This window comes from Symphalangus syndactylus, chromosome 14 (assembly GCF_028878055.3).
Source record: "Symphalangus syndactylus isolate Jambi chromosome 14, NHGRI_mSymSyn1-v2.1_pri, whole genome shotgun sequence".
NCBI classification, from domain to species: Eukaryota; Metazoa; Chordata; class Mammalia; order Primates; family Hylobatidae; genus Symphalangus; species Symphalangus syndactylus.
Window position 1 is genome coordinate 93,831,811 of NC_072436.2, and position 20,640 is coordinate 93,852,450.

General features: G+C 45.3%; 1 protein-coding gene across 9 annotated transcripts in view; it reads left to right on the forward strand.

Annotated features, from left to right (window-relative positions):
- STPG4 (sperm-tail PG-rich repeat containing 4) overlaps window positions 1-14,850 on the forward strand; it is a 65,059-nt gene extending 50,209 nt beyond the window's left edge. For 7 of the 9 annotated variants that reach the window (XM_063618060.1, XM_063618061.1, XM_063618057.1 and 4 more), the window contains 2 exons: window positions 11,171-11,275; window positions 14,712-14,850. In XM_063618060.1, the coding sequence (XP_063474130.1) occupies window positions 11,171-11,275; window positions 14,712-14,828 (222 nt within the window). In that variant the 3' untranslated portion in view covers window positions 14,829-14,850. The remainder of the gene's footprint in view (window positions 1-11,170; window positions 11,276-14,711) is intronic. The other 2 variants (XM_063618063.1, XM_063618062.1) reach the window with 2 other exon arrangements.
- Window positions 14,851-20,640: the final 5,790 nt, after the last annotated feature.

Here is a 20,640-nt window from a genome sequence, read left to right on the forward strand (position 1 = left end):
AGTCTCACAGTGTCACCCAGGCCGGAGTGCAGTGGTTCGATCTCGGCTCACTGCAATCTCTGCCTCCCGGGTTCAAGCAATTCTCCTGCCTCAGCCTCCCAAGTAGTTGGGATTACAGGTGCCCGCCACCAGGCCTGGCTAATTTTTGCATGTTTAGTGGAGATGGGGTTTTGCCATGCTGGCCAGGCTGGTCTCAAACTCCTGACCTCAAGTGATCCGCCTGCCTCGGCCTCCCAAAGTGCTGGGATTACAGGCATAAGCCACTGTGCCCAGCCCAAAATATAATTTTTAAAAGTGGAAAACAGGCAGTGTTTGAGGAAAAGAGCCATCAGTATGGTTAAGATGAAAACACTTTGTTATTAAATAAAAATAGTCCCACTTTCTGCTACTTAATTAGGACTCAATCATTCGTGTGATGTTTGGGGTCTCTAGTGATTTACTAAGCAGATTCTTTGCAGTTATTGTTTCTCTTAGTTGCATATATAGTGAAAAAATGAGACACGCACATCTTTCCTGATAGTGGGAACAAATAAGTGGGTTTCTTTGATGTCAGAAATATTGCGTTTCTGTATTTTTTAAAACCTGACAGGCCTATAAAGAGTAAGGAAAGGATTAGACAAACAGGAGTCTGTACAGATACAAATGGTCGTTACATGATCTGTTTCAGTCACCTTTAAAAGTTCCGAAGTATCAGACCTGTGGCACAGACTATGCCCCCAAACCAGCATTGTGAAACGCTGTGGAATCATTCCAACTGTTTTAGCATTTAAGGAATTAGTTCAATTAAAAACTAAGCTGATAGTTTGAAATTCGAAGGGGAGCAGAAAAAGAATTAATAAACACAGTCTGGTTGAGTAAACCAGGAAATTGATTTCTGCTTGAATGGAATTTGGAAGCTAAGATTATTAAAGTAGGTCCCAGTCTCAACCTCCTCAAATGTGTTTTACTTGTGGGTAACATTTTGGGAAAAATATAACATTTCAAATATAGCTTATAGATGTGCTAGAATTTTTTTTTTTTTTTTTTGATACGGAGTCTCACTATCACCCAGGCTGGAGTCCAGTGGCAGGATCTCGGCTCACTGCAATCTCCGCTTCCCAGGTTCAAGCGATTCTCTGGCCTCAGCCTCCCCAGTAGCTGGAATTACAGGTGCCCGCCACCATGCTCAGCTAATTTTTGTCTTTTTAGTAGAGACGGGGTTTCACCATGTTGGCCAGGCTGGTCTCGAACTCCTGAGTTCAGGTGATCTGCCCACCTCTGCCTCCCAAAATGCTGGGATTACAGGCGTAAGCCACTGCACCTGGCCTGTGCTAGAATTTGTAAGAAAATGATGTTTATCCTGGCAATTTTTCTTCTTAAAAAATCTGTGCTGCTTTTCCAGCAGTGTTAACATTAGCCGAGTCATGTATCGCCGTCCAGCTGTGAGCGTGAAGAATTTCCTGTACTTTCTTATAACAATTTCTTGACTGGGAACAGGAGAGTGAATGTATCGGTTAGAATTTTTTCAGTTGTAATCGACAGAAACCTTCCAAATTAGCTTAAGCAAAAAATAAAAACATAAAGGTGGGGTGGAATGTACTGGTGCCTATAACCTTGGCACTTTAGGCTGTTTTATCTTCATCTCTCCTACTTTGCACGCTCTATTCCTTGGGCTAGGGAAGATGGCTGCTCCAGGGCCACACCCTGCCCATTTAGCAGGGAATGTGAAAAGGCAGGCTCTTCTGATCAGCCAGTTAGGGTCAGGTGCCTGCCCCTGGGCCAATCACTGTGATCAGGAGCAGAGGATCCTCTAGTCAGTCTAGGTCCCCTACCCATCTCTATGTGTGGTGTGAGGTGCTCTGCCCTACCCACGCTGAGGGAGTGACCTTAGTTATCCAGAGACTAGGGAAAGAATGCCAGGAAGCAGGACAACACCTACCTACTACCTGGACTGCGAAAAGAGGGTGCTCATGCTATCTTAAGTGAAAGGAATCTCCAGGACAGAGGCATGAAAATAGAAAGATGGCCTTCCAGATTTCCATTCTTCTCAATGCCCTTCATTCCTTTGGTGCCTCACTTGTCCGAAGTTGCTTCTCCTACTGTTAGCAAAGCGTCTGGGAGATGTAAGAGAAGAACCTCCCAGTCCTGCTCCTGCCGGTGCTGAGGCTTTAGCCATTTGCGTTGTCAGGGCAGCGCTCACACCTGGGGCAGCAGCCTGGGGAAGTGGGAGGAGAGGGTTCAGGGCAGTTGCCAGCCCTGTCCAAGTTTGAGGCCAGAACTGCCTCAGATTTCAAACCATTGTGGGTTGCCTTATGCTCCTGTGGCCTCCTAAGAAAACAGAGGATGAGGCAGTGAACACCTACAGCCAGTCTGAATTACCTGGGCGTCCTTGGCATGTGTGTTCCTGTGAAAGCTGCACCTTGAGGCGGGGCAGGTTTGTGATCACTTGGTGTTGCCCCTCCCATGCAGCAGCCTAACTAGAAACCCAGACCGTCACATTTTCTCTCTTTGCAGAAATAAACAGTACCAAGGTAGACTTCAGCGGTATGGTCAATTACTAATTTTGCAAATGTGAGTAACTTTTGGCCCCTAACAGGATTGCTTCTACCCCATCTACCAGCGTGTATGTCCCCCTTCTCTTGGGAACCTGTAGACCAGTGTTTACAGAATTCTAGAATTTCCTGAGTTGCATAGGCCCTGCCACACACCTCCTCTTGAGTGCCCAGAGAGGTGGCTGTAGCTTTTCTTTGTACCCACCGCCACACAGGATTCTGTCCTCCTTGCTGAGGGGCTTATTTTTTTTCTCTCTCTTTTGAGCAGTATATCACACACACCAAATTTGGGGAGATCATTTTTACCACCCCACATAGTAATTTCAGTTTATGCTGCTTATTGCTTGTATTTAATGCATGGATATATATAGATATTTGGGGTCACAATTTTTTTCTGACCCTTTCTCTTTTCAATATATCAACTGAAAGTTGTTTGTGCTAAGATAAATGGGAGTGGATTATGTGCTCTTTCTAGATTCCTTTAGCTTTACGATTTTAAAGAAAAACAGCTTAGAACTAAGTACTGATACTTTCCAGCACTGAGAAGCAAGGCCAGTAACCGGCTCTGGCTCCCACAGCTGAAACGCTAAATCACTGGTTTCTAACCCTGCTGAGCCTCACTTTCTCATCTGTTAAATAGAGATATTAGCACCTCCTGCACCAGGCTGGCATGAGGATCAAATGAAAGTAGGTGTGTGAAAGAATGCTGTGAAGTAGAGATGGCTGCAGGAGGGGGCAGCTCTCTGGTCTGTGGGGAGCTGTCAGTGGGCAGCAGTGAAGGCTGCCTGCTGAACCCATTTTGGGTCAGGGTAGAGAGGAGGCCTGGAAGACCAGCACCCAAAGGGCTTTAACCTGCTGTCTGTAAACGAGAATTCAGAATGAAGGCTTGGCAGAAACTGGAAATACATGGTGACATTTAGATGTTTACATCTGCCATCAAACTGTAAAAACCATTCTCATGTTCATACACACGTGAAAAGCAAAAAGGTATTAACTTGAGAAAGTTGAATTTCAGGTCCCTCAGTGCATTTTTTTTTTTTTTTAGAGATGGGGTTTCACCATGTTGGCCAGGCTGGTCTCAAACTCCTGGCCTCAAGAGATCTACCCACCTGGGCCTCCAAAAGTGCTGGGATTACAGGCGTGAGCCACCGCATCCAGCCCCCCGGTGCATTTTTTGACAGGAGCCTATGCAGACGTCTATGAATTCACACCTCATGTTTCTTGGTCCACGTAGTCCACTCCTGCTGCTATAACAAAATACCTTAGACTGGGTAATTTATAAACCATAGAAATGTATTGTTCAGTTCTGGAGGCCAGGAAGTCCCAGATCAAGGTTGGTGTCTGATGAGGGCCCCCTTCCACATAGATGGTGCTTCTAGCTGCATCTGCACGTGGCAAAGGGCAGAAGCTTCTGCCATAAGAGGATGCAGCTAGAAAGCAGCATCCTTCCTGTCTGAGGAAGGCAGACAAGCTTCCTCAGGCCTCTTTTATAAGCGCAGGAGTCCCATCCATGAGGAAGAAGCCCTAATGACATAATCACTTCCCAAAGGCCCCACATCTTAACACTATCACAGGGGCCATTAGGTTCCAACATAAGAATTTTGGGGGGACCTCAGCATCCAGACCATAGCAGTGCACAAAGATTCTTCACCTGGGAAATAGAATGTGTGTGCTTTCTGGAGAAATATGATTGTTTTAAAGTAAGTTTAGCAAATTCAAGTTGGTTACTATGGAGTAAGATTGAGTCATATCTCATATTAAAGGATTTGCTCTGTGGTTTATTTTCCTCATGAGTTTACATGACCTCATTTGTCTTAACAACTTAAAATCAAATTTTGTAACATAGTAATGATTAAAAATCCCTTTTGCACATGAATCTGAGTACACTCTGCCAGTCTCTACCTGCTTGCCCCATGCCTTTGCCCTCATATCCCTCCCTCCCTGTCCACCTGTGTCCTCCCTATCTTCAAGGTGTTACTCCAGATCCCTCTTCCCTGGAGCTTCCTCATACAACTTGCCTCTCCCCGTGGCCTCCCCTCACTGTGAACTCATCATAAGCCCTCCGAGTTGGTATACTCATTCATTTCATATTGAATTCTATTCTGTGACAGTTTGCTTTTTGGTTGCTGTGGTGGTGGTGGTTCCTTAATTCATATATTGGGATTTTCACTAGATTTTTGTCCTTGTCTTCACAACTAGATTGCAGGCACCCTGAAGTCAGTGATCCCAGATGAAATGTCTTTAACATCTGCCAGAATCCCTGGCCTAAATACCTTGCACACAGCAGGTTTCAGTGAATATTTGTGGATTTGACTTTTTAAGCTTTGTTTTAATGAGGTTTGACACATTCAACCTAGCAGCAGTCCCAAACCCCCTGGGACATTCATGGTTCAGAAAGTTGAATGGAAGAGAATTCCTACTGTTAACTTGCACACAGATTAAGATATCCTGGCAACTACTAATCATCTGTTCTTTGGTCTTTTCTACTAATTAAATCAGCACAGTCCAGTTAACACTTTTTATTTTGTTTTTGCAATGCAGTGAATTTGTCCCAGCGAGGTTAAAATGAATAACATCCTTCTCTCTAGGCTTGTCCTCGAGGCCCTGCCCATTTTGGCCTAGCTTTCCCAACACAGCTTCCTACAAACTCTTCCACCAGCCTCAAATGTACTTCCTTGAGGGGCTTCTCGGACCCCTTGGACTAGATGGGTTTACTCTCTGAGGTGCTCTCCATAGCATCCTATACATCCGTTTGTGTGATACTCCCCACGTTTGTGATTTATTTATTTATTTATTTTTGGTAAGGTATGCCTTCTGTGCTAGAATGTGAGGCTTATGAGCATAGGAAATCCATGCCTACCTGGTTGATGAGGACTAAGTTCTGCTGCCAGTAACAGAGACCCTAAATAACAATGTTATAAGCAGGATAGCAATTGATTTCTCTCTTGTATACAGTCTTTGCAGTCGGCAGTTTAGGGCTGGTGTGGCAACTCTACCGCATCAGACTCCTCCTATGGGCTGTTCTGCTGAGCATGGCTTCCATCCTCATGGTCCCAGAGAGTAGGGAACAGGGGCCCGGCGGGCAGGAAGGAGCGTGGGGAAGAAACACAATATGCCCTCTCCTGAAGGCTTCCCCTTGGAATTTGCACGCACCTTTGCCACCTCCATCTTATTGGCCCAGGATTGGTCATGCAGCCCCACTTAACTGCCAGGGAGGCTGGGAAAGTGAATCCTTATTCTGGGTAGACATGAGCCCAGTTAAAAATTGTTCTAACACTAAGAAATGAGGAGAGAGCAGCTGTTAGGAGACAGTCATATATCACTGTATTCCCAGCTTCCAGCCCACAGCCTGGAACAATGTATATTGGCTGAATAAAGACACGAGCTGAACACTGATGTATTCATATGCTAGGGCTGCCATAACAAAGTACCACAAACTGGGTATTTGTTGTGCCCAGTACAACAAAAATGTGTTGTTTCACAGTTCTGGAGACTGGAAGTCCCAGCCCAAGGTGTTGGCAGTGTGGGTTCCTTCTGAGTGCTGTGAGGGACAATCTGTTCATGCCTCATTCGCAGCTCGTGGTGGCTTGTTGGCATTCCTTGGTCTTCCTCGGTTTAGAGTTCCATGCCTTTGTTTTCACATAGCGTTTTCCCTGTAAGCATGTCTCTGTATCCAAATTTCCCCTTTTAATAAAGGACACCAGCCATATTGGACAAGGCCCCACCCTAATGACTGCAGCTTAAATAATTACACCTGCAACAACCCTATTTCCAAATCAGGTCACATACTGAGATACTGGGAATTCCAAATTCATAAGACCTTAAAAACTGGGGAGAGACAGTATTCAGCATGGAAGCCACGTCAACAATGGAAATTCATAGGACTTATGCTTGGGGGGTATAGAATTCAATGCCTAACAACTTGGGAGAGTTTCATCTACTCTCACGTTCTCTAGGAGGCATCTGGCATTTGGCTGCCCTGGGCTGCCCCAGAGTGATACACGTCTTCACTCCGGAGGAGTGTATTGATTACACAGATTAACCAGTCCCAGCCTCTCAGCCCTGGGAGGAGTGTGTACAGGCAGGAGATGTCAGGCTTACCAAAGGCCTGTAATGTTACACAGCATTATGACCCATCAGAAGTTGGAACCAATAAGCCAGGCTTCTTTGTGGTATGACAGAGACCTAGGAGCTCTCTAGGAAAGTCTGAGTCTTTTGCAGCAAGATGAAAGCTCCTGGCCTTGGCGACATCCCACAACCCACTGGGATCGCACTTAACAAGACATCCCTGTTACACCAGAGCCTGGTTTGGCATCTGAAAGCCAGGCAGATAGCTCAGCTCTTGCTCAGCACAACCCCAGCCCTTCCTATCTCCATTTATTCTTTTGTGGTGTTTCTGTTTGGTTCTGCCTATATCCCTCACTGGACTCCAAACTCCCCAGAGGCCAAAGAGAGTATTTTATTCATCTGTGTAATAATCCTTACAGCTCCCGTTGGTTAAAGTTGCCCTCAAATAAAAGCACAATTAAATAGGACTTCTTCAAAGGGAAGAGAATGATATTCTCATCAGGAGAGTTGAGGTGTAATCACGTACCAGAGCTGAGGAATAGATACTATAAAGGTTCCCTGTTGTTTCTTTTGACATCAAGTTCTAGGACTCTAGGAAGGTGACTACTCTGTTCTCCCCTGGAGACAGAATTTTTGTCAGTGGTCTTTGAAAGGTTTAGCTTTGGGAAACCCACAGGTGCCAAAGCATGACCCTGACAAAAGCAAGGTTTAAGAAATGGCCCATTTGATTTGTGAAAGAGATGCTTAGTGCTGCTTGGTGAACCCGAGGCCTCCCTCTGCCCACGTGTCATACATAATGTGAGACCCAAGGTCTAGATCACACTTGAGGATCCCCAGTAAAGGAGAGGGCAGAGTGCTCAGCTTTAAGGAAGAGGAGAACATGGTTCAAATGTCCCTCTTGTTTTAAACACCCTCCTATTGAACTGGGTTCAGAAATGGCACATCCCGAGCCATCTGTCCACTCAAGCCGTCCTCGGATGGGGCAGCAGTGGGGACTCTGCTAGAGCTGTTTCCTGGCCATTGCGGGGCCCGGCCATGAGCAGTCTCAGAATAGTCATGGCTTTGCCGCAGCATGCCTGTGGCTTTGGAATATGAACTTGGGCTTATATCCACCTCCCTAGTGCTCCCTCTTAAAGATCCCATCTGCCACATGTGGAATAGCATTCAGTAACTTCTTTCTGCAGCACGTCTTAGTCCCTTTGATTCAGATGACCAAGTCCATGCAAGGAAACTGCTGGATAGGATGGCAATGCATCATGCTTCATCAGGCTTCATGCCTGGACTCCCAGGCAGCTTGAGACTAGGAAGCTTTAGAAAGCAAAGCCACATTAGGCCTGGGGAAAAGGGGCAGGTCGCTCCTTTCTTAGCCATTCTGCAGATGGCCATCGTAGGTGCGGAATCAGTGGTAGCACACTCAGCATCGTCTCTTGCCCCAGCTACTCATCTGGCTTCAGAGCACTGCATTATTATGGCCAAACTGAGAGACTCCTGCACAAACTGTTCCTGTGCAGATTTTCTTGGCGTTTTGCTTCTTTGTATTTATTATGGCTTAGATTTCTTCAAAGTGAGTACAGAATTCACACCAGAGAGCCTCACCCTGACAGCAACCTCTGTCACACGTATACATCAGTTTGAAAACATGACTGTTTTCATCTCTCTGCCATGAGTTGTAAAATGGTGAGGCTCATCTATCCCTTGATTATCAGATGTGTGCTTGGCTGATAATAACAGACTCCATTCATGGTGGAGTAATTGAGAATGGCAGCCCCGATTACATGGCTTTGCCACCTGCCAGAGAGAATGGGAAAGCCTTGCTTTAAATCCTGTGGAAGGGCCGGGTGTGGTGGCTCACGCCTGTAATCCCAGCACTTTGAGAGGCCGAGGTGGGCAGATCATGAGGTCAGGAGTTCGAGACCAGCCTGGCCAATATGGTGAAACCCCGTCTCTACTAAAAATACAAACATTAGCCAGGCTTGGTGGCACGCACCCGTAGTCCCAGCTACTTGAGAGGCTGATGCAGAAGAATCGCTTCAACCCAGGAGGTGGAGCTTGCAGTGAGCCAAGATGGTGTGACTGCACTCCAGCCTGGGCAACTGAGTGAGACTGTCTCAAAAAAAAAACAAAAACAAACAAACAAAAAAACACAACAAACCGTGGAGGGTCTGCAGTGCAGTGCTTGTTCTGTGAAATCTGTGGCGCTCATTTGTGGCCAGGCTTACCTACTATAAGGATCTTACAGATACATGTCCCTATTATGACCTTACTGCTGGCTCTCTCTCCTCTCCCCTCCCCTCCCCTCCTTTTCTCCTCCTCTCCCTTTCGCTCCCTTTCTCCTCCTCTCCCCTCCGCTCCCTTTCTCCTCCTCTCCCCTCCCCTTCTCCCTCCCCTCCCTTTCTCCCTCCCCTCCCCTTCCCTTTTCTTTTCGTTTTTCTTTTCTTGAGTCTCATTCTGTTTCCCAGGCTGGAGTGCAGTGACATGATCATGGCTCACTGCAGCCTTGACCTCTGCGGCTCAGGTGATCCTCTCACCTCAGCCTCCCAAGTAGCTGGGACCACAGGAACACACCCCCACAACTGGCTAATTTTTATATTTCTTAGAGACAAGGTCTCACCATGTCGCCCAGGCTGATCTTGAACTCCTGACCTCAAGTGATCCACCAGCTTTGGCCTCCCAAAATGGTGGGATTACAGGCGTGAGCCGCCATGCCTGGCCTCTTTTTTTCTTTACCTAATTTCCATAGCCATTTATCTGTACATTAAGTATCATTTTTTCTTGTTTCAGGAGCACTCGTGTTCATTGTAGAAAAATTAGAGCATGCAGTATAATAAAAAAAAAAATTTGTTTCCTTTTTATTCAACACACCACTACCACAAGAAAACTACTGTTTATGAACATTCTGAGATAATTTCATTCCAAGTTTTTTTATGCACATTTGTTCAGCTTGCATTTTTGACTTAATGACATTTGGGAGTAGTTGTTATGTCTATAAAAACTCATCAACACTGGACTGCTGGATGGAAGCATTGTAATTTATTTAACCAGGCACATATCATCCATTATTTAGTTTATTTCCCAGTTTTCACTTTTGGAAACAATGTTACAGTCTTTGTGGCTAAATATTTGTACACATTCTCAATTGTTTTCTTAGGGTGAATGCCTAAAACTGGAACTGCTGGGTCAAAATAATAAATATACGTTGTCTTAAACTCCGTTTTGTGAAAACTTGAAAAATATATACAACTTAGAATACTGTATTGAAACCTCATATACCTAGTCAACAATTCAACAATGTTCAATTTTAAGCCAGTGTTTTGGGTTAATAGTCCAACCCACTTCCCCTAACTCCTGCATTATTTAGAAACAGATCCAAGATATCATGCTAAAAAAATACTTATTTCTGTTTTTTTGCTCTGTCCCACTCCTGAGGCAAAGAACACTACCTATTTGAAAATGGAGGGGGAAAAAAGTGAATTACTAGGGGGAAAAAAAGATGAACATCATGTTAGCATTATCCAGTGTGGTGTTTGGGCTATTCCCATTTTCCCTGCCATATTCTAGGCTAAAGACTCATCATTTGTCTCCTGGTTTCCTGCAACAACCAATAACCATTCTCCTTTCTTCTTTCTCCCTCTCTGGATAGGCATATATGTTTTAAGCTGTTTCATATCTTGCCAGATTGCACTCTGGAAAGGCTGAGCAAATGTATGCTTCTGCCAGCATCATAATGAGTGCTTGTGCTGGTTGTTAAAGCTTTGGCTTCCTTCTTTCCCTCTCTCCTTCCTTCCCCTCTCTCCCTCCCTCCCTTCCCTTCTTTCCTTCCTTTTCTCCCTCCCTTTCTTCCATCCTCTCTCTCTTCTTTCTTAACCTTTTTTAATTTTTAGAACCCCCTTCTCCTCACCCCGTGGGGAAAAAAGGAAGTTTGTTTTTTAAATTAGAATTTATTTGGTTATAAATGAGGTTAAAGCCCTCCTTTCTCGAAGTTTGCTCATTAAACGTTTGTATATCCTCTTTCTGAATGGCCTGTTGCTAATTTTCCTACTGGAGTGATTGTCTTTTAAAATTATGTTCACCTATTTATGTTTATCTCATAGCATTGTGCTTATATCAGTGAATGGCTATGAATACTTTTTTGGACTAAGATAATATATATGACATTTATATGAAAGAATAAGCATTTTTATAAAGCTAACAGCTTGGAGCAGCAAGTCACCTTTAACAGAGGGACAAGTACGGCATGAGGCATGCATGCTGCTGTGAGGGGACAGGGGACCTGAGTGTGGGCTGGGAGCCCAGGGGCATCAGGGACCCTGGCAGGGACAAGGGAGGCAGGTACCGCTCACCTAACCCTCCTTCACTCCTCACCATCGTGCACAAGGAAGGTGAGGCGGGAGTTACTCCCATTTCACAATGACTTGTCCCAGCTCACACCTTAATGAGATCTCTCGAGACCAAATATGGGATTTTTCTACTATATCCCAGTGATTCATGTATTTATTTGTAGAAGGCAAATAAAGCCTTGAAATATATCAAATGTACCATAATAATGAAGCAATTTTTTAAATGTTTGATAGCATGAAGGCCCTGGTCCAGGTCATTATAATGTGAAAATACCTCCAACAAGCTCTATCACTTCTTGTTTTCAATCCAGAGTCCCTCGATTCTTGCCCAGCTGTTCAGTAAGTATTTGAAAAGACAGACCGCCCCCTACCCCCAGGGGTATGGTTATGGTGGTAGGTTTTCTGTTTCTATGTGTGTAGAAGGTGCGGGGTAGTGGTGAGATGGGGGAATGATCATGTGTATACAGTTCTGGTACATACAGTTGCCTGTCAAGGCAATCAGGAGTGAAATGCTCAAATACCTGGACATTCTCAACCAACTTCAGGTTCAGAGTGACTCCAGGCCCAACATCTGTGGCTGAATTATGGGGCCAGTTGGAAGCAGCACATTAATCAGCCATCAATGTTACCAACTTAGACGCTTTGTTGGGGGCACCTGCAGTGGCTGCCTCCCGCCAGCCAGAATGGCTGTTCTCTGTGTGTGTGGCTTCTGGGAGCCCAAGGAAGCAAAATTTGAAGCAGAAACATTTTTATTGAACCAAATGGGACCATTAAGGCATTAGCGATCACCCCACCCCCAAAAACTCAGGACAGACAGGGAAGAGGCTCAAGTCCATGGAGAGATAGAAAGAACGTGGATCCTGGGAGCATGCAGGACTCCTCCAAACCTAGAGAAGACCAGGAAAGATTATAAAAGCATAATGTGAAGTTTATCAACAGTGGATTTTTTTTTTTAATGTCAAAAGACAGTTTTTGTTTTTTTTTTTGAGATAGAGTCTGGCTCTGTCCCCCAGGCTGGAGTGCAGTGGCACCATCTGGGCTCACTGCAAGCTCCGCCTCCCGGGTTCACACCATTCTCCTGCCTCAGCCTCCCGAGTAGCTGGGACTACAGGCGCCCGCCACCACGCCCTGCTAATTTTTTTGTATTTTTAGTAGAGACAGGGTTTCACTATGTTGGCCAGGATGGTCTCGAACTCCTGACCTCGTGATCCGCCCACCTCGGCCTCCCAAAGTGCTTGGATTACAGGCTTGAGCCACCGTGCCCGGCCCAAAAGACAGTTTTAATTCCCACAGCTTTGTTGCTTTCAGTCTGCAACTCAGTCTGAAAGTCCCCAAGACTTGCTGGTATGTAGACTCATTTGAGGTGGCTGGGGAGACAGAAATACAAATTCTGCCTGTAAGAAAATGGGCCCACCTAGGGGAGTCAAGGGGCTAGGAGGAGAAGTTGGAGTGATGGGTAGGAGAGGACTACTACTGCCACTGCTTGGGCTGCAAATCACCTCCCCTAGCCCTACCTAGCCCATGTCCCAGGCCATGGCCTTCAGAATCTCTGCCCCAGAGCTGCTGGGCAGCAGAGAGGTAGCACAGCCTTTATCTAGAGTGATAATTGGGAGGCCCTGCCAGTGAAATTGCAGACAGACTGACAGCAGGAGGCTGGGGGATCCACACACCTTAGTGGCATCACCATGATCCAGAAACATGTTTGTCAGAGCCCACGGAGTCGGGCATTCTCAGGAACACTGAGTCATGCTAACCAAACTCAGAGGCAACAGAAGATGTAGTGTTAACTTCTAAGCATTCACCATACGGGCCTGGTGACTGGAGCACTGATTGGTGGAGTCTCTCCCTTATAGAAAATTTTCATGGAAGCTGAAGACAACCAGAAGGTTGTTGGTGGCAGTGAAATCGGGAGGGGAACTGAGCTTGATATTCTCAAGGTGGCTGAACCCCAACCAGCAGCCTCCTAAGGGGTGGCTTTGTGAGGTGCAGGCCCCCTGAACCTTCTGTTCTCTGCCCTGGCCTCCCAGGACTCCACATGCATGTTGAACCCTCATTAATAGCACTAATAAAGGCTTCAGCTTCCTTTGACGTTTGGCCAGGACTTGATTAGATTTCCAGGCTGCTCCTCTGCTTTTGGCAAGGGAAACATCCTGTCACTTAAAGTGGTTTCTGCAGGCAGCTGATCTCATGTGCTCTGGACTGACTGCTCTGCTCCACTCTCGCTGTCTCCTGAAGAGATAAGAAACTGCAGGGCAGGGTGGAAATGACAAGTAGGTGATAATAGTAAAGAGTAATAGTGGTGGTAGCTAACTGCTGGCCTGTCCGAGTCTCTTTGTCTTAGAGAGATGCCAGTGAGACTCATAGCCCCCTAGAGGCAGGTACTCTGCCCCATTTGATGGGCAAGGTACGGGAAGCCCAGGCCCAGGGTCCCACTGATCTGTTGGTGGTGGGACTAGGACTGGAACTCAGGCTTGTTGGACTCTAAAACCCTTGATCTTAATCATTACACTGGTGTCTCAAATGCCTTTGGACTTCAAGAATATGTGCATGTGCCGCCAGCATGGGAGACACCAACCTAAGAAATTGAAGTCTTAGTCTATGAAAATGGCATTTATTTGTATTTTATTGCTACAGAAGAGAATCTTTGTTTAAATAATTGGTAAAATAGGGCCAGGTGTGGTGGTGCACAGCTGTAATCCCAGCTACTCAGGAGGCTGAGGCATGAGAATTGCTTAAGCCCAGGAGGTGGAGGTTGCAGTGAGCTGAGATCATGCCACTGCACTCCAGACTGGGTGACAGAGTGAGACCCTATCTCAAAAAAACCAAAAACAAACAAACAAAAAAACAAAAAACCCAGCCGGGCGTGGTGCCTCATGCCTGTAATCCCAACACTTTGGGAGGTGGAGGTGGGTGGATCACGAGGTCAGGAGATCGAGACCAACCTGGGCAACATGGTGAAACCCCATCTCTACTAAAAATACAAAAAATAATTAGCTGGGTGTGGTGGTGGCAGGCACCTGTAATCCCAGCTACTTGGGAGGCTGAGGCAGGAGAATCACTTGAACCCGGGAGGCAGAAATTGCAGTAAGCCGAGATCGTGCCCACTGCACTCCAGCCTGGTGACATAGCGAGACTCTGTCTGAAAAAAATAATATAAATAAATAATAATAATATTTGTTCAAGCATTTTATAAAAACAAAAACATGACTTTTAAAAATTAGATGTTGTGGATCCCTTGAGAACATTTCTGACCCTGGGGTCCATGGACCCTGGTTGAGAAACACCTTACTTTAATAACTCTGGGTCAATGACTAAAACCCAACCCAAGTTTGAGAGGCAGTTTGGGCTTTTGAGTTAGACCAATCAGGTTCAGAATTAATTCTCTTCACTCACTTGGCTGAGGTCACCAGGGGGAAAGATGATGGCATTCCTTGGGATAGGAGTTGCCTGGGCCAAGTGCCCTTTGGGATAAGGTGTGCCTTGAGATGCAGGTGGCATGTGACCCCACCTCTCCCAGCAGGTTCTAGGTGGCCCCTGGCTTGGCTGGCCTCTCAGACCCCCTCCAGCCTCATGGTGAGCCCCTGACAGGAGCAGCCTCTGCTCCAAGGACATGCTCCAATTCGAGGGTCTGCCAGGCTTCAGCCCAGGCTGGTGTGGCCCTGGTCTTCATCCTTGGGGAATTTGTCTACCACATCCAAGCCAGTAGCCAGGCACAGGAGCCTCAGGGTTTTGGTTTCACTGTCTCATCAGTCCCTGTTTTCTGCTCTGTTTTCAGAAAACCCCAGGCCCAGGAGCATATACAACTTTAAGACAATTCCCTAAGCAGTCTCCGACCGTAGCCAAAATGGGCCGAGAACATAGCCTTTTCTTCAATAACACAATTGGCTTTTAAAATAAAGCGATCTTGGCACCAAGCTCTACTTTGAGGTTTAGCACGTTCTTATGTTTAGAAAACTGTATTTTGTCTATTCCTTGGAGGGGTTGGCCACAGAACATGATTGATTGCTTGAGGTGACCGTCCTGCTTGCTTATCTGGGATAGTCCCAGCGTAATTACCAATTCTCTCTCAAAAGTGTCCTGGTCTGAGCAATAAATTATATGTTCACTATGCTTATTACCAAAGAGCAGATTCGGACAGACTGTGCCCCGGGCTGCTCCCGGACAGGCCCTGAGATGTCTGGTCTCTGCTCTGTGTGGCCTTGTTCTCTCTAGCTGGAACTCAACTGCATCAGGGTTACAAGGCCTCATGGCCCTCTTGAAGACTTCCGTGGGCGGTCAGCATTAAACAGAGGCCAAGCTGAGCGTCACAGCGTCCCCAAAACTGGTTCTTTCTTTCTTTGAACCCCCTGAAAAGAACAATATTGATTCAACCTGATGAATATTTTGTTTTCAAGTCAACAACATTTTGAGTATCTGCTATGTGCAAGGTGCTGAGCTGGGGTTGGAGAGTGGAGTCTTGAAACAAAGATGAATGAGGCATGTGACTGAGTTTGGGGAGGGTTGTGCCAGAAATGGAGTGTGGGGTAGTGCCAGTTGGGGGAAGGCCATACAAGCTGTGCCAAGACTCTCCTGCCAGTTACCCTGTGTTTGAAGCTCAGGGGCTGCCCTCACGCGGATGGCAGTTCCAACAGGAAGACGAGCTGTAGTTTCAGGAAGCTGCGAAATCATTGCGCCGGGTGCACAGAGGAGCCATTGTGACAAGGAAGGCCACAGGCATTCAGAGGAAGGAGAAGGCAGTGTGGCCTGAGCCTGAGAGGTAAGGGGTGGCCCTCACGGAGGACGGTAGATTGGCCGGCACCCCAGGGATCAGGAGGCTGTGATCAGCAGAGGAAAGAGTCAGGGGTGAGGAAGCCTATCTGGGCAAAGGCCCAGGGCAGGAATAAACATTTGCTGGAGGGGAACAGCGGCAGCCTGGACCAATGACAGTGGAGGGTGCAAGTGAGGGTGTGGGAGGGGATGAGGGTCCTCAAAAGGCTGGGACCACATGCTTTCTGCCCAAGGGGCTCTAGCTAGGCGGATCCTATGCATGACAGTGGTGTCTCAGCAAAGGCTAGGGAGATTCCAGAGTGGTTAATAAATCATTGCAAAGGGTCTTTTTAAAAAGCTAATAAAATGAAGAGCTAATAAAATGTTTACATTTTGTTATATTTTAGTAAATAGCCCAGCCCCTCCCCATTAACTGCTATGATGCTGGCTTCTCTAGGTCCCTGCTTTGGTTCCCCCGAGAATCCCTCTGTTCCTCCCACACACACATTACCCTCCTTCCACAACTGCCCTCTGAATTGGGCTCCAACCAAAGGGAATGTCTCTTCTTGGCTGCAACAAAGCCCTAGACTTACAGGCCCTTGTAAAATGGTTGTTGAGGGATGAAAGGGAAGGCCATCATCTCCTGGAATGTATTCACATTTGTGGAATAAACGCCCTGCATTACATTCCTTTGGAGCAGAAAACAGACAATTGGAAGATCGGACTGATGTCTCAGGATAGTGTCTCCTGTCCCACTTTGATGAGAAGATGGCTGCAGGGAAGATAGTTTCCAATTTTATTCTCCAAGTGGGCTAAAGTCCCCTGCATGATTGAAAGTAATGGCTGGAGGTTCTGATGGAGGGTGTTTTCTCTAGGAAGCAACATCTCAGGCAGCACCTGGCACTCAGATGCCGTTATAGAGTGAGATAGAGGAGGGAGATGGCCACATGTGTCTTAGCCAAGGCTCATTGATACAAAGGTTAGAGAAACCCCTCAAACTAGCAAGGGGAAGAAGGGGGTCAGATTGTAAGGATTTAGAGGCATCTCGTCAACAAAAGTGTAAACCAGGGGCTGGCAAGAACCATCTCTCTCTCTCTCTCTCTCTGTGTGTGTGTGTGTGTGTGTGTGTGTGTGTGTGTGTTCTTGCTCTCACTCTCTGACCCTCTCAGGCCTCATGGTCTCCCCTCCTCTCTCTCAGGCCTCATGGTCTCCCCTCCTCTCTCTCAGGCCTCATGGTCTCCCCTCCTCTCTCTCAGGCCTCATGATCTCCCCTCTGCCTCTCTCAGGTCTCTCTTTCTCTCTCTCTCTCTCTGTGTGTGTGTGTGTGTGTGTGTGTGTGTGTGTGTGTTCTTGCTCTCACTCTCTGACCCTCTCAGGCCTCAGGATCTCCCCTCCGCCTCTCTCTCAGGCCTCATGGTCTCCCCTCCTCTCTCTCAGGCCTCATGATCTCCCCTCTGCCTCTCTCAGGTCTCTCTCTCTCTCTCTCTCTCTCTGTGTGTGTGTGTGTGTGTGTGTTCTTTTTTATTATTATACTTTAAGTTTTAGGGTACATGTGCACAATGTGCAGGTTTGTTACATATGTATCCATGTGCCATGTTGGTGTCCTGCACCCATTAACTCGTCATTTAGCATTAGGTATATCTCCTAATGCTATCCCTCCCCCCTCCCCCCACCCCACAACAGGCCCCGGAGTGTGATGTTCCCTTTCCTGTGTCCATGTGTTCTCATTGTTCAATTCCCACCTATGAGTGAGAACATGTGGTGTTTGCTTTTTTGTCCTTGTGATAGTTTACTGAGAATGATGATTTCCAGTTTCATCCATGTCCCTACAAAGGACATGAACTCATCACTTTTTATGGCTGCATAGTATTCCATGGTGTATATGTGCCACATTTTCTTAATCCAGTCTATCATTGTTGGACATTTGTGTTGGTTCCAGCTCTTTGCTATTGTGAATAGTGCTGCAGTAAACATACGTGTGCATATGTCTTTATAGCAGCATGATTTATAGTCCTTTGGGTATATACCCAGAAATGGGATGGCTGGGTCAAATGGTATTTCTAGTTCTAGATCCCTGAGAAATCACCACACTGACTTCCACAATGGTTGAACTAGTTTACAGTCCCACCAATAGTGTAAAAGTGTTCCTATTTCTCCATATCCTCTCCAGCACCTGTTGTTTCCTGAGTTTTTAATGATCGCCATTCTAACTGATGTGAGATGGTATCTCATTGAGGTTTTGATTTGCATTTCTCTGATGGCCAGTGATGATGAGCATTTTTTCATGTGTTTTTTGGCTGCATAAATGTCTTTTGAGAAGTGTCTGTTCATGTCCTTTGCCCACTTTTTGATGGGGTTGTTTTTTTCTTGTAAATTTGTTTGAGTTCATTGTAGATTCTGGATATTAGCCCTTTGTCAGATGAGTAGGTTGCGAAAATTTTCTCCCATTTTGCAGGTTGCCTGTTCACTCTGATGGTAGTTTCTTTTGCTGTGCAGAAGCTCTTCAGTTTAATTAGATCCCATTTGTCAATTTTGGCTTCTGTTGCCATTGCTTTTGGTGTTTTAGACATGAAGTCCTTGCCCACGCCTATGTCCTGAATGGTATTGCCTAGGTTTTCTTCTAGGGTTTTTATGGTTTTAGGTCTAACATGTAAGTCTTTAATCTATCTTGAATTAATTTTTGTATAAGGTGTAAGGAAGGGATCCAGTTGCAGCTTTCTACATATGGCTAGCCAGTTTTCCCAGCACCATTTACTAAATAGGGAATCCTTTCCCCATTGCTTGTTTTTGTCAGGTTTGTCAAAGATCAGATAGTCGTAGATATGCGGTGTTATTTCTGAAGGCTCTGTTCTGTTCCATTGATCTATATCTCTGTTTTGGTACCAGTACCATGCTGTTTTGGTTACTGTAGCCTTGTAGTATAGTTTGAAGTCAGGTAGCGTGATGCCTCCAGCTTTGTTCTTTTGGCTTAGGATTGACTTGGTGATGCGGGCTCTTTTTTGGTTCCATATGAACTTTAAAGTAGTTTTTTCCAATTGTGTAAAGAAAGTCATTGGTAGCTTGATGGGTATGGCATTGAATCTATAAATTACCTTGGGCAGTATGGCCATTTTCATGATATTGATTCTTCCAACCCATGAGCATGGAATGTTCTTCCATTTGTTTGTATCTTCTTTTATTTCATTGAGCAGTGGTTTGTAGTTCTCCTTGAAGAGGTCCTTCACATCCCTTGTAAATTGGATTCCTAGGTATTTTATTCTCTTTGAAGCAATTGTGAATGAGGGTTCACTCATGATTGGGCTCTCTGTTTGTCTGTTATTGGTGTATAAGAATGCTTGTGATTTTTGTACATTGATTTTGTATCCTGAGACTTTGCTGAAGTTGCTTATCAGCTTAAGGAGATTTTGGGCTGAGACAATGGGGTTTTCTAAATATACAATCATGTCATCTGCAAACAGGGACAATTTGACTTCCTCTTTTCCTAATTGAATACTCTTTATTTCCTTCTCCTGCCTAATTGCCCTGGCCAGAACTTTCAACACTATATTGAATAGGAGTGGTGAGAGAGGGCATCCCTGTCTTGTGCCAGTTTTTAAAGGGAATGCTTCCCATTTTTGCCCATTCAGTATGATATTGGCTGTGGGTTTGTCATAGATAGCTCTTATTATTTTGAGATACGTCCCATCAATACCTAATTTGTTGAGAGTTTTTAGCATGAAGGGTTGTTGAATTTTGTCAAAGGCCTTTTCTGCATCTATTGAGATAATCATGTGGTTTTTGTCTTTGGTTCTGTTTATATGCTGGATTACATTTATTGATTTGCATATGTTGAAACAGCCTTGCATCCCAGGGATGAAGCCCACTTGATCATGGTAGATAAGCTTTTTGATGTGCTGCTGGATTCGGTTTGCCAGTATTTTATTGAGGATTTTTGCATCAATGTTCATCAAGGATATTGGTCTAAAATTCTCTTTTTTTGTTGTGTCTCTGCCAGGCTTTGGTATCAGGATGATGCTGGCCTCATAAAGTGAGTTAGGGAGGATTCCCTCTTTTTCTATTGATTGGAATAGTTTCAGAAGGAATGGTGCCAGTTCTTCCTTCTACCTCTGGTAGAATTCGGCTGTGAATCCATCAGGTCCTGGACTCTTTTTGGTTGGTAAGCTATTGATTATTGCCACAATTTCAGAGCCTGTTATTGGTCTATTCAGAGATTCAACTTCTTCCTGGTTTAGTCTTGGGAGGGTGTATGTGTCGAGGAATTTATCCATTTCTTCTAGATTTTCTAGTTTATTTGCATAGAGGTGTTTGTAGTATTCTCTGATGGTAGTTTGTATTTCTGTGGGATCAGTGGTGATATCCCCTTTATCATTTTTTATTGCGTCTATTTGATTCTTCTCTCTTTTCTTCTTTATTAGTCTTGCTAGTGGTCTATCAATTTTGTTGATCTTTTCAAAAAACCAGCTCCTGGATTCATTAATTTTTTGAAGAGTTTTTTGTGTCTCTATTTCCTTCAGTTGTGCTCTGATTTTAGTTATTTCTTGTCTTCTGCTAGCTTTTGAATGTGTTTGCTTTTGCTTTTCTAGTTCTTTTAATTGTGATGTTAGGGTGTCAATTTTGGATCTTTCCTGCTTTCTCTTGTGGGCATTTAGTGCTATAAATTTCCCTCTACACATTGCTTTGAATGTGTCCCAGAGATTCTGGTATGTTGTGTCTTTGTTCTCGTTGGTTTCAAAGAACATCTTTGTTTCTGCCTTCATTTCGTTATGCACCCAGTAGTCATTCAGGAGCAGGTTGTTCAGTTTCCATGTAGTTGAGTGGTTTTGAGTGAGTTTCTTAATCCTGAGTTCTAGTTTGATTGCACTGTGGTCCGAGAGACAGTTTGTTATAATTTCTGTTCTTTTACATTTGCTGAGGAGTGCTTTACTTCCAACTGTGTGGTCAATTTTGGAATAGGTGTG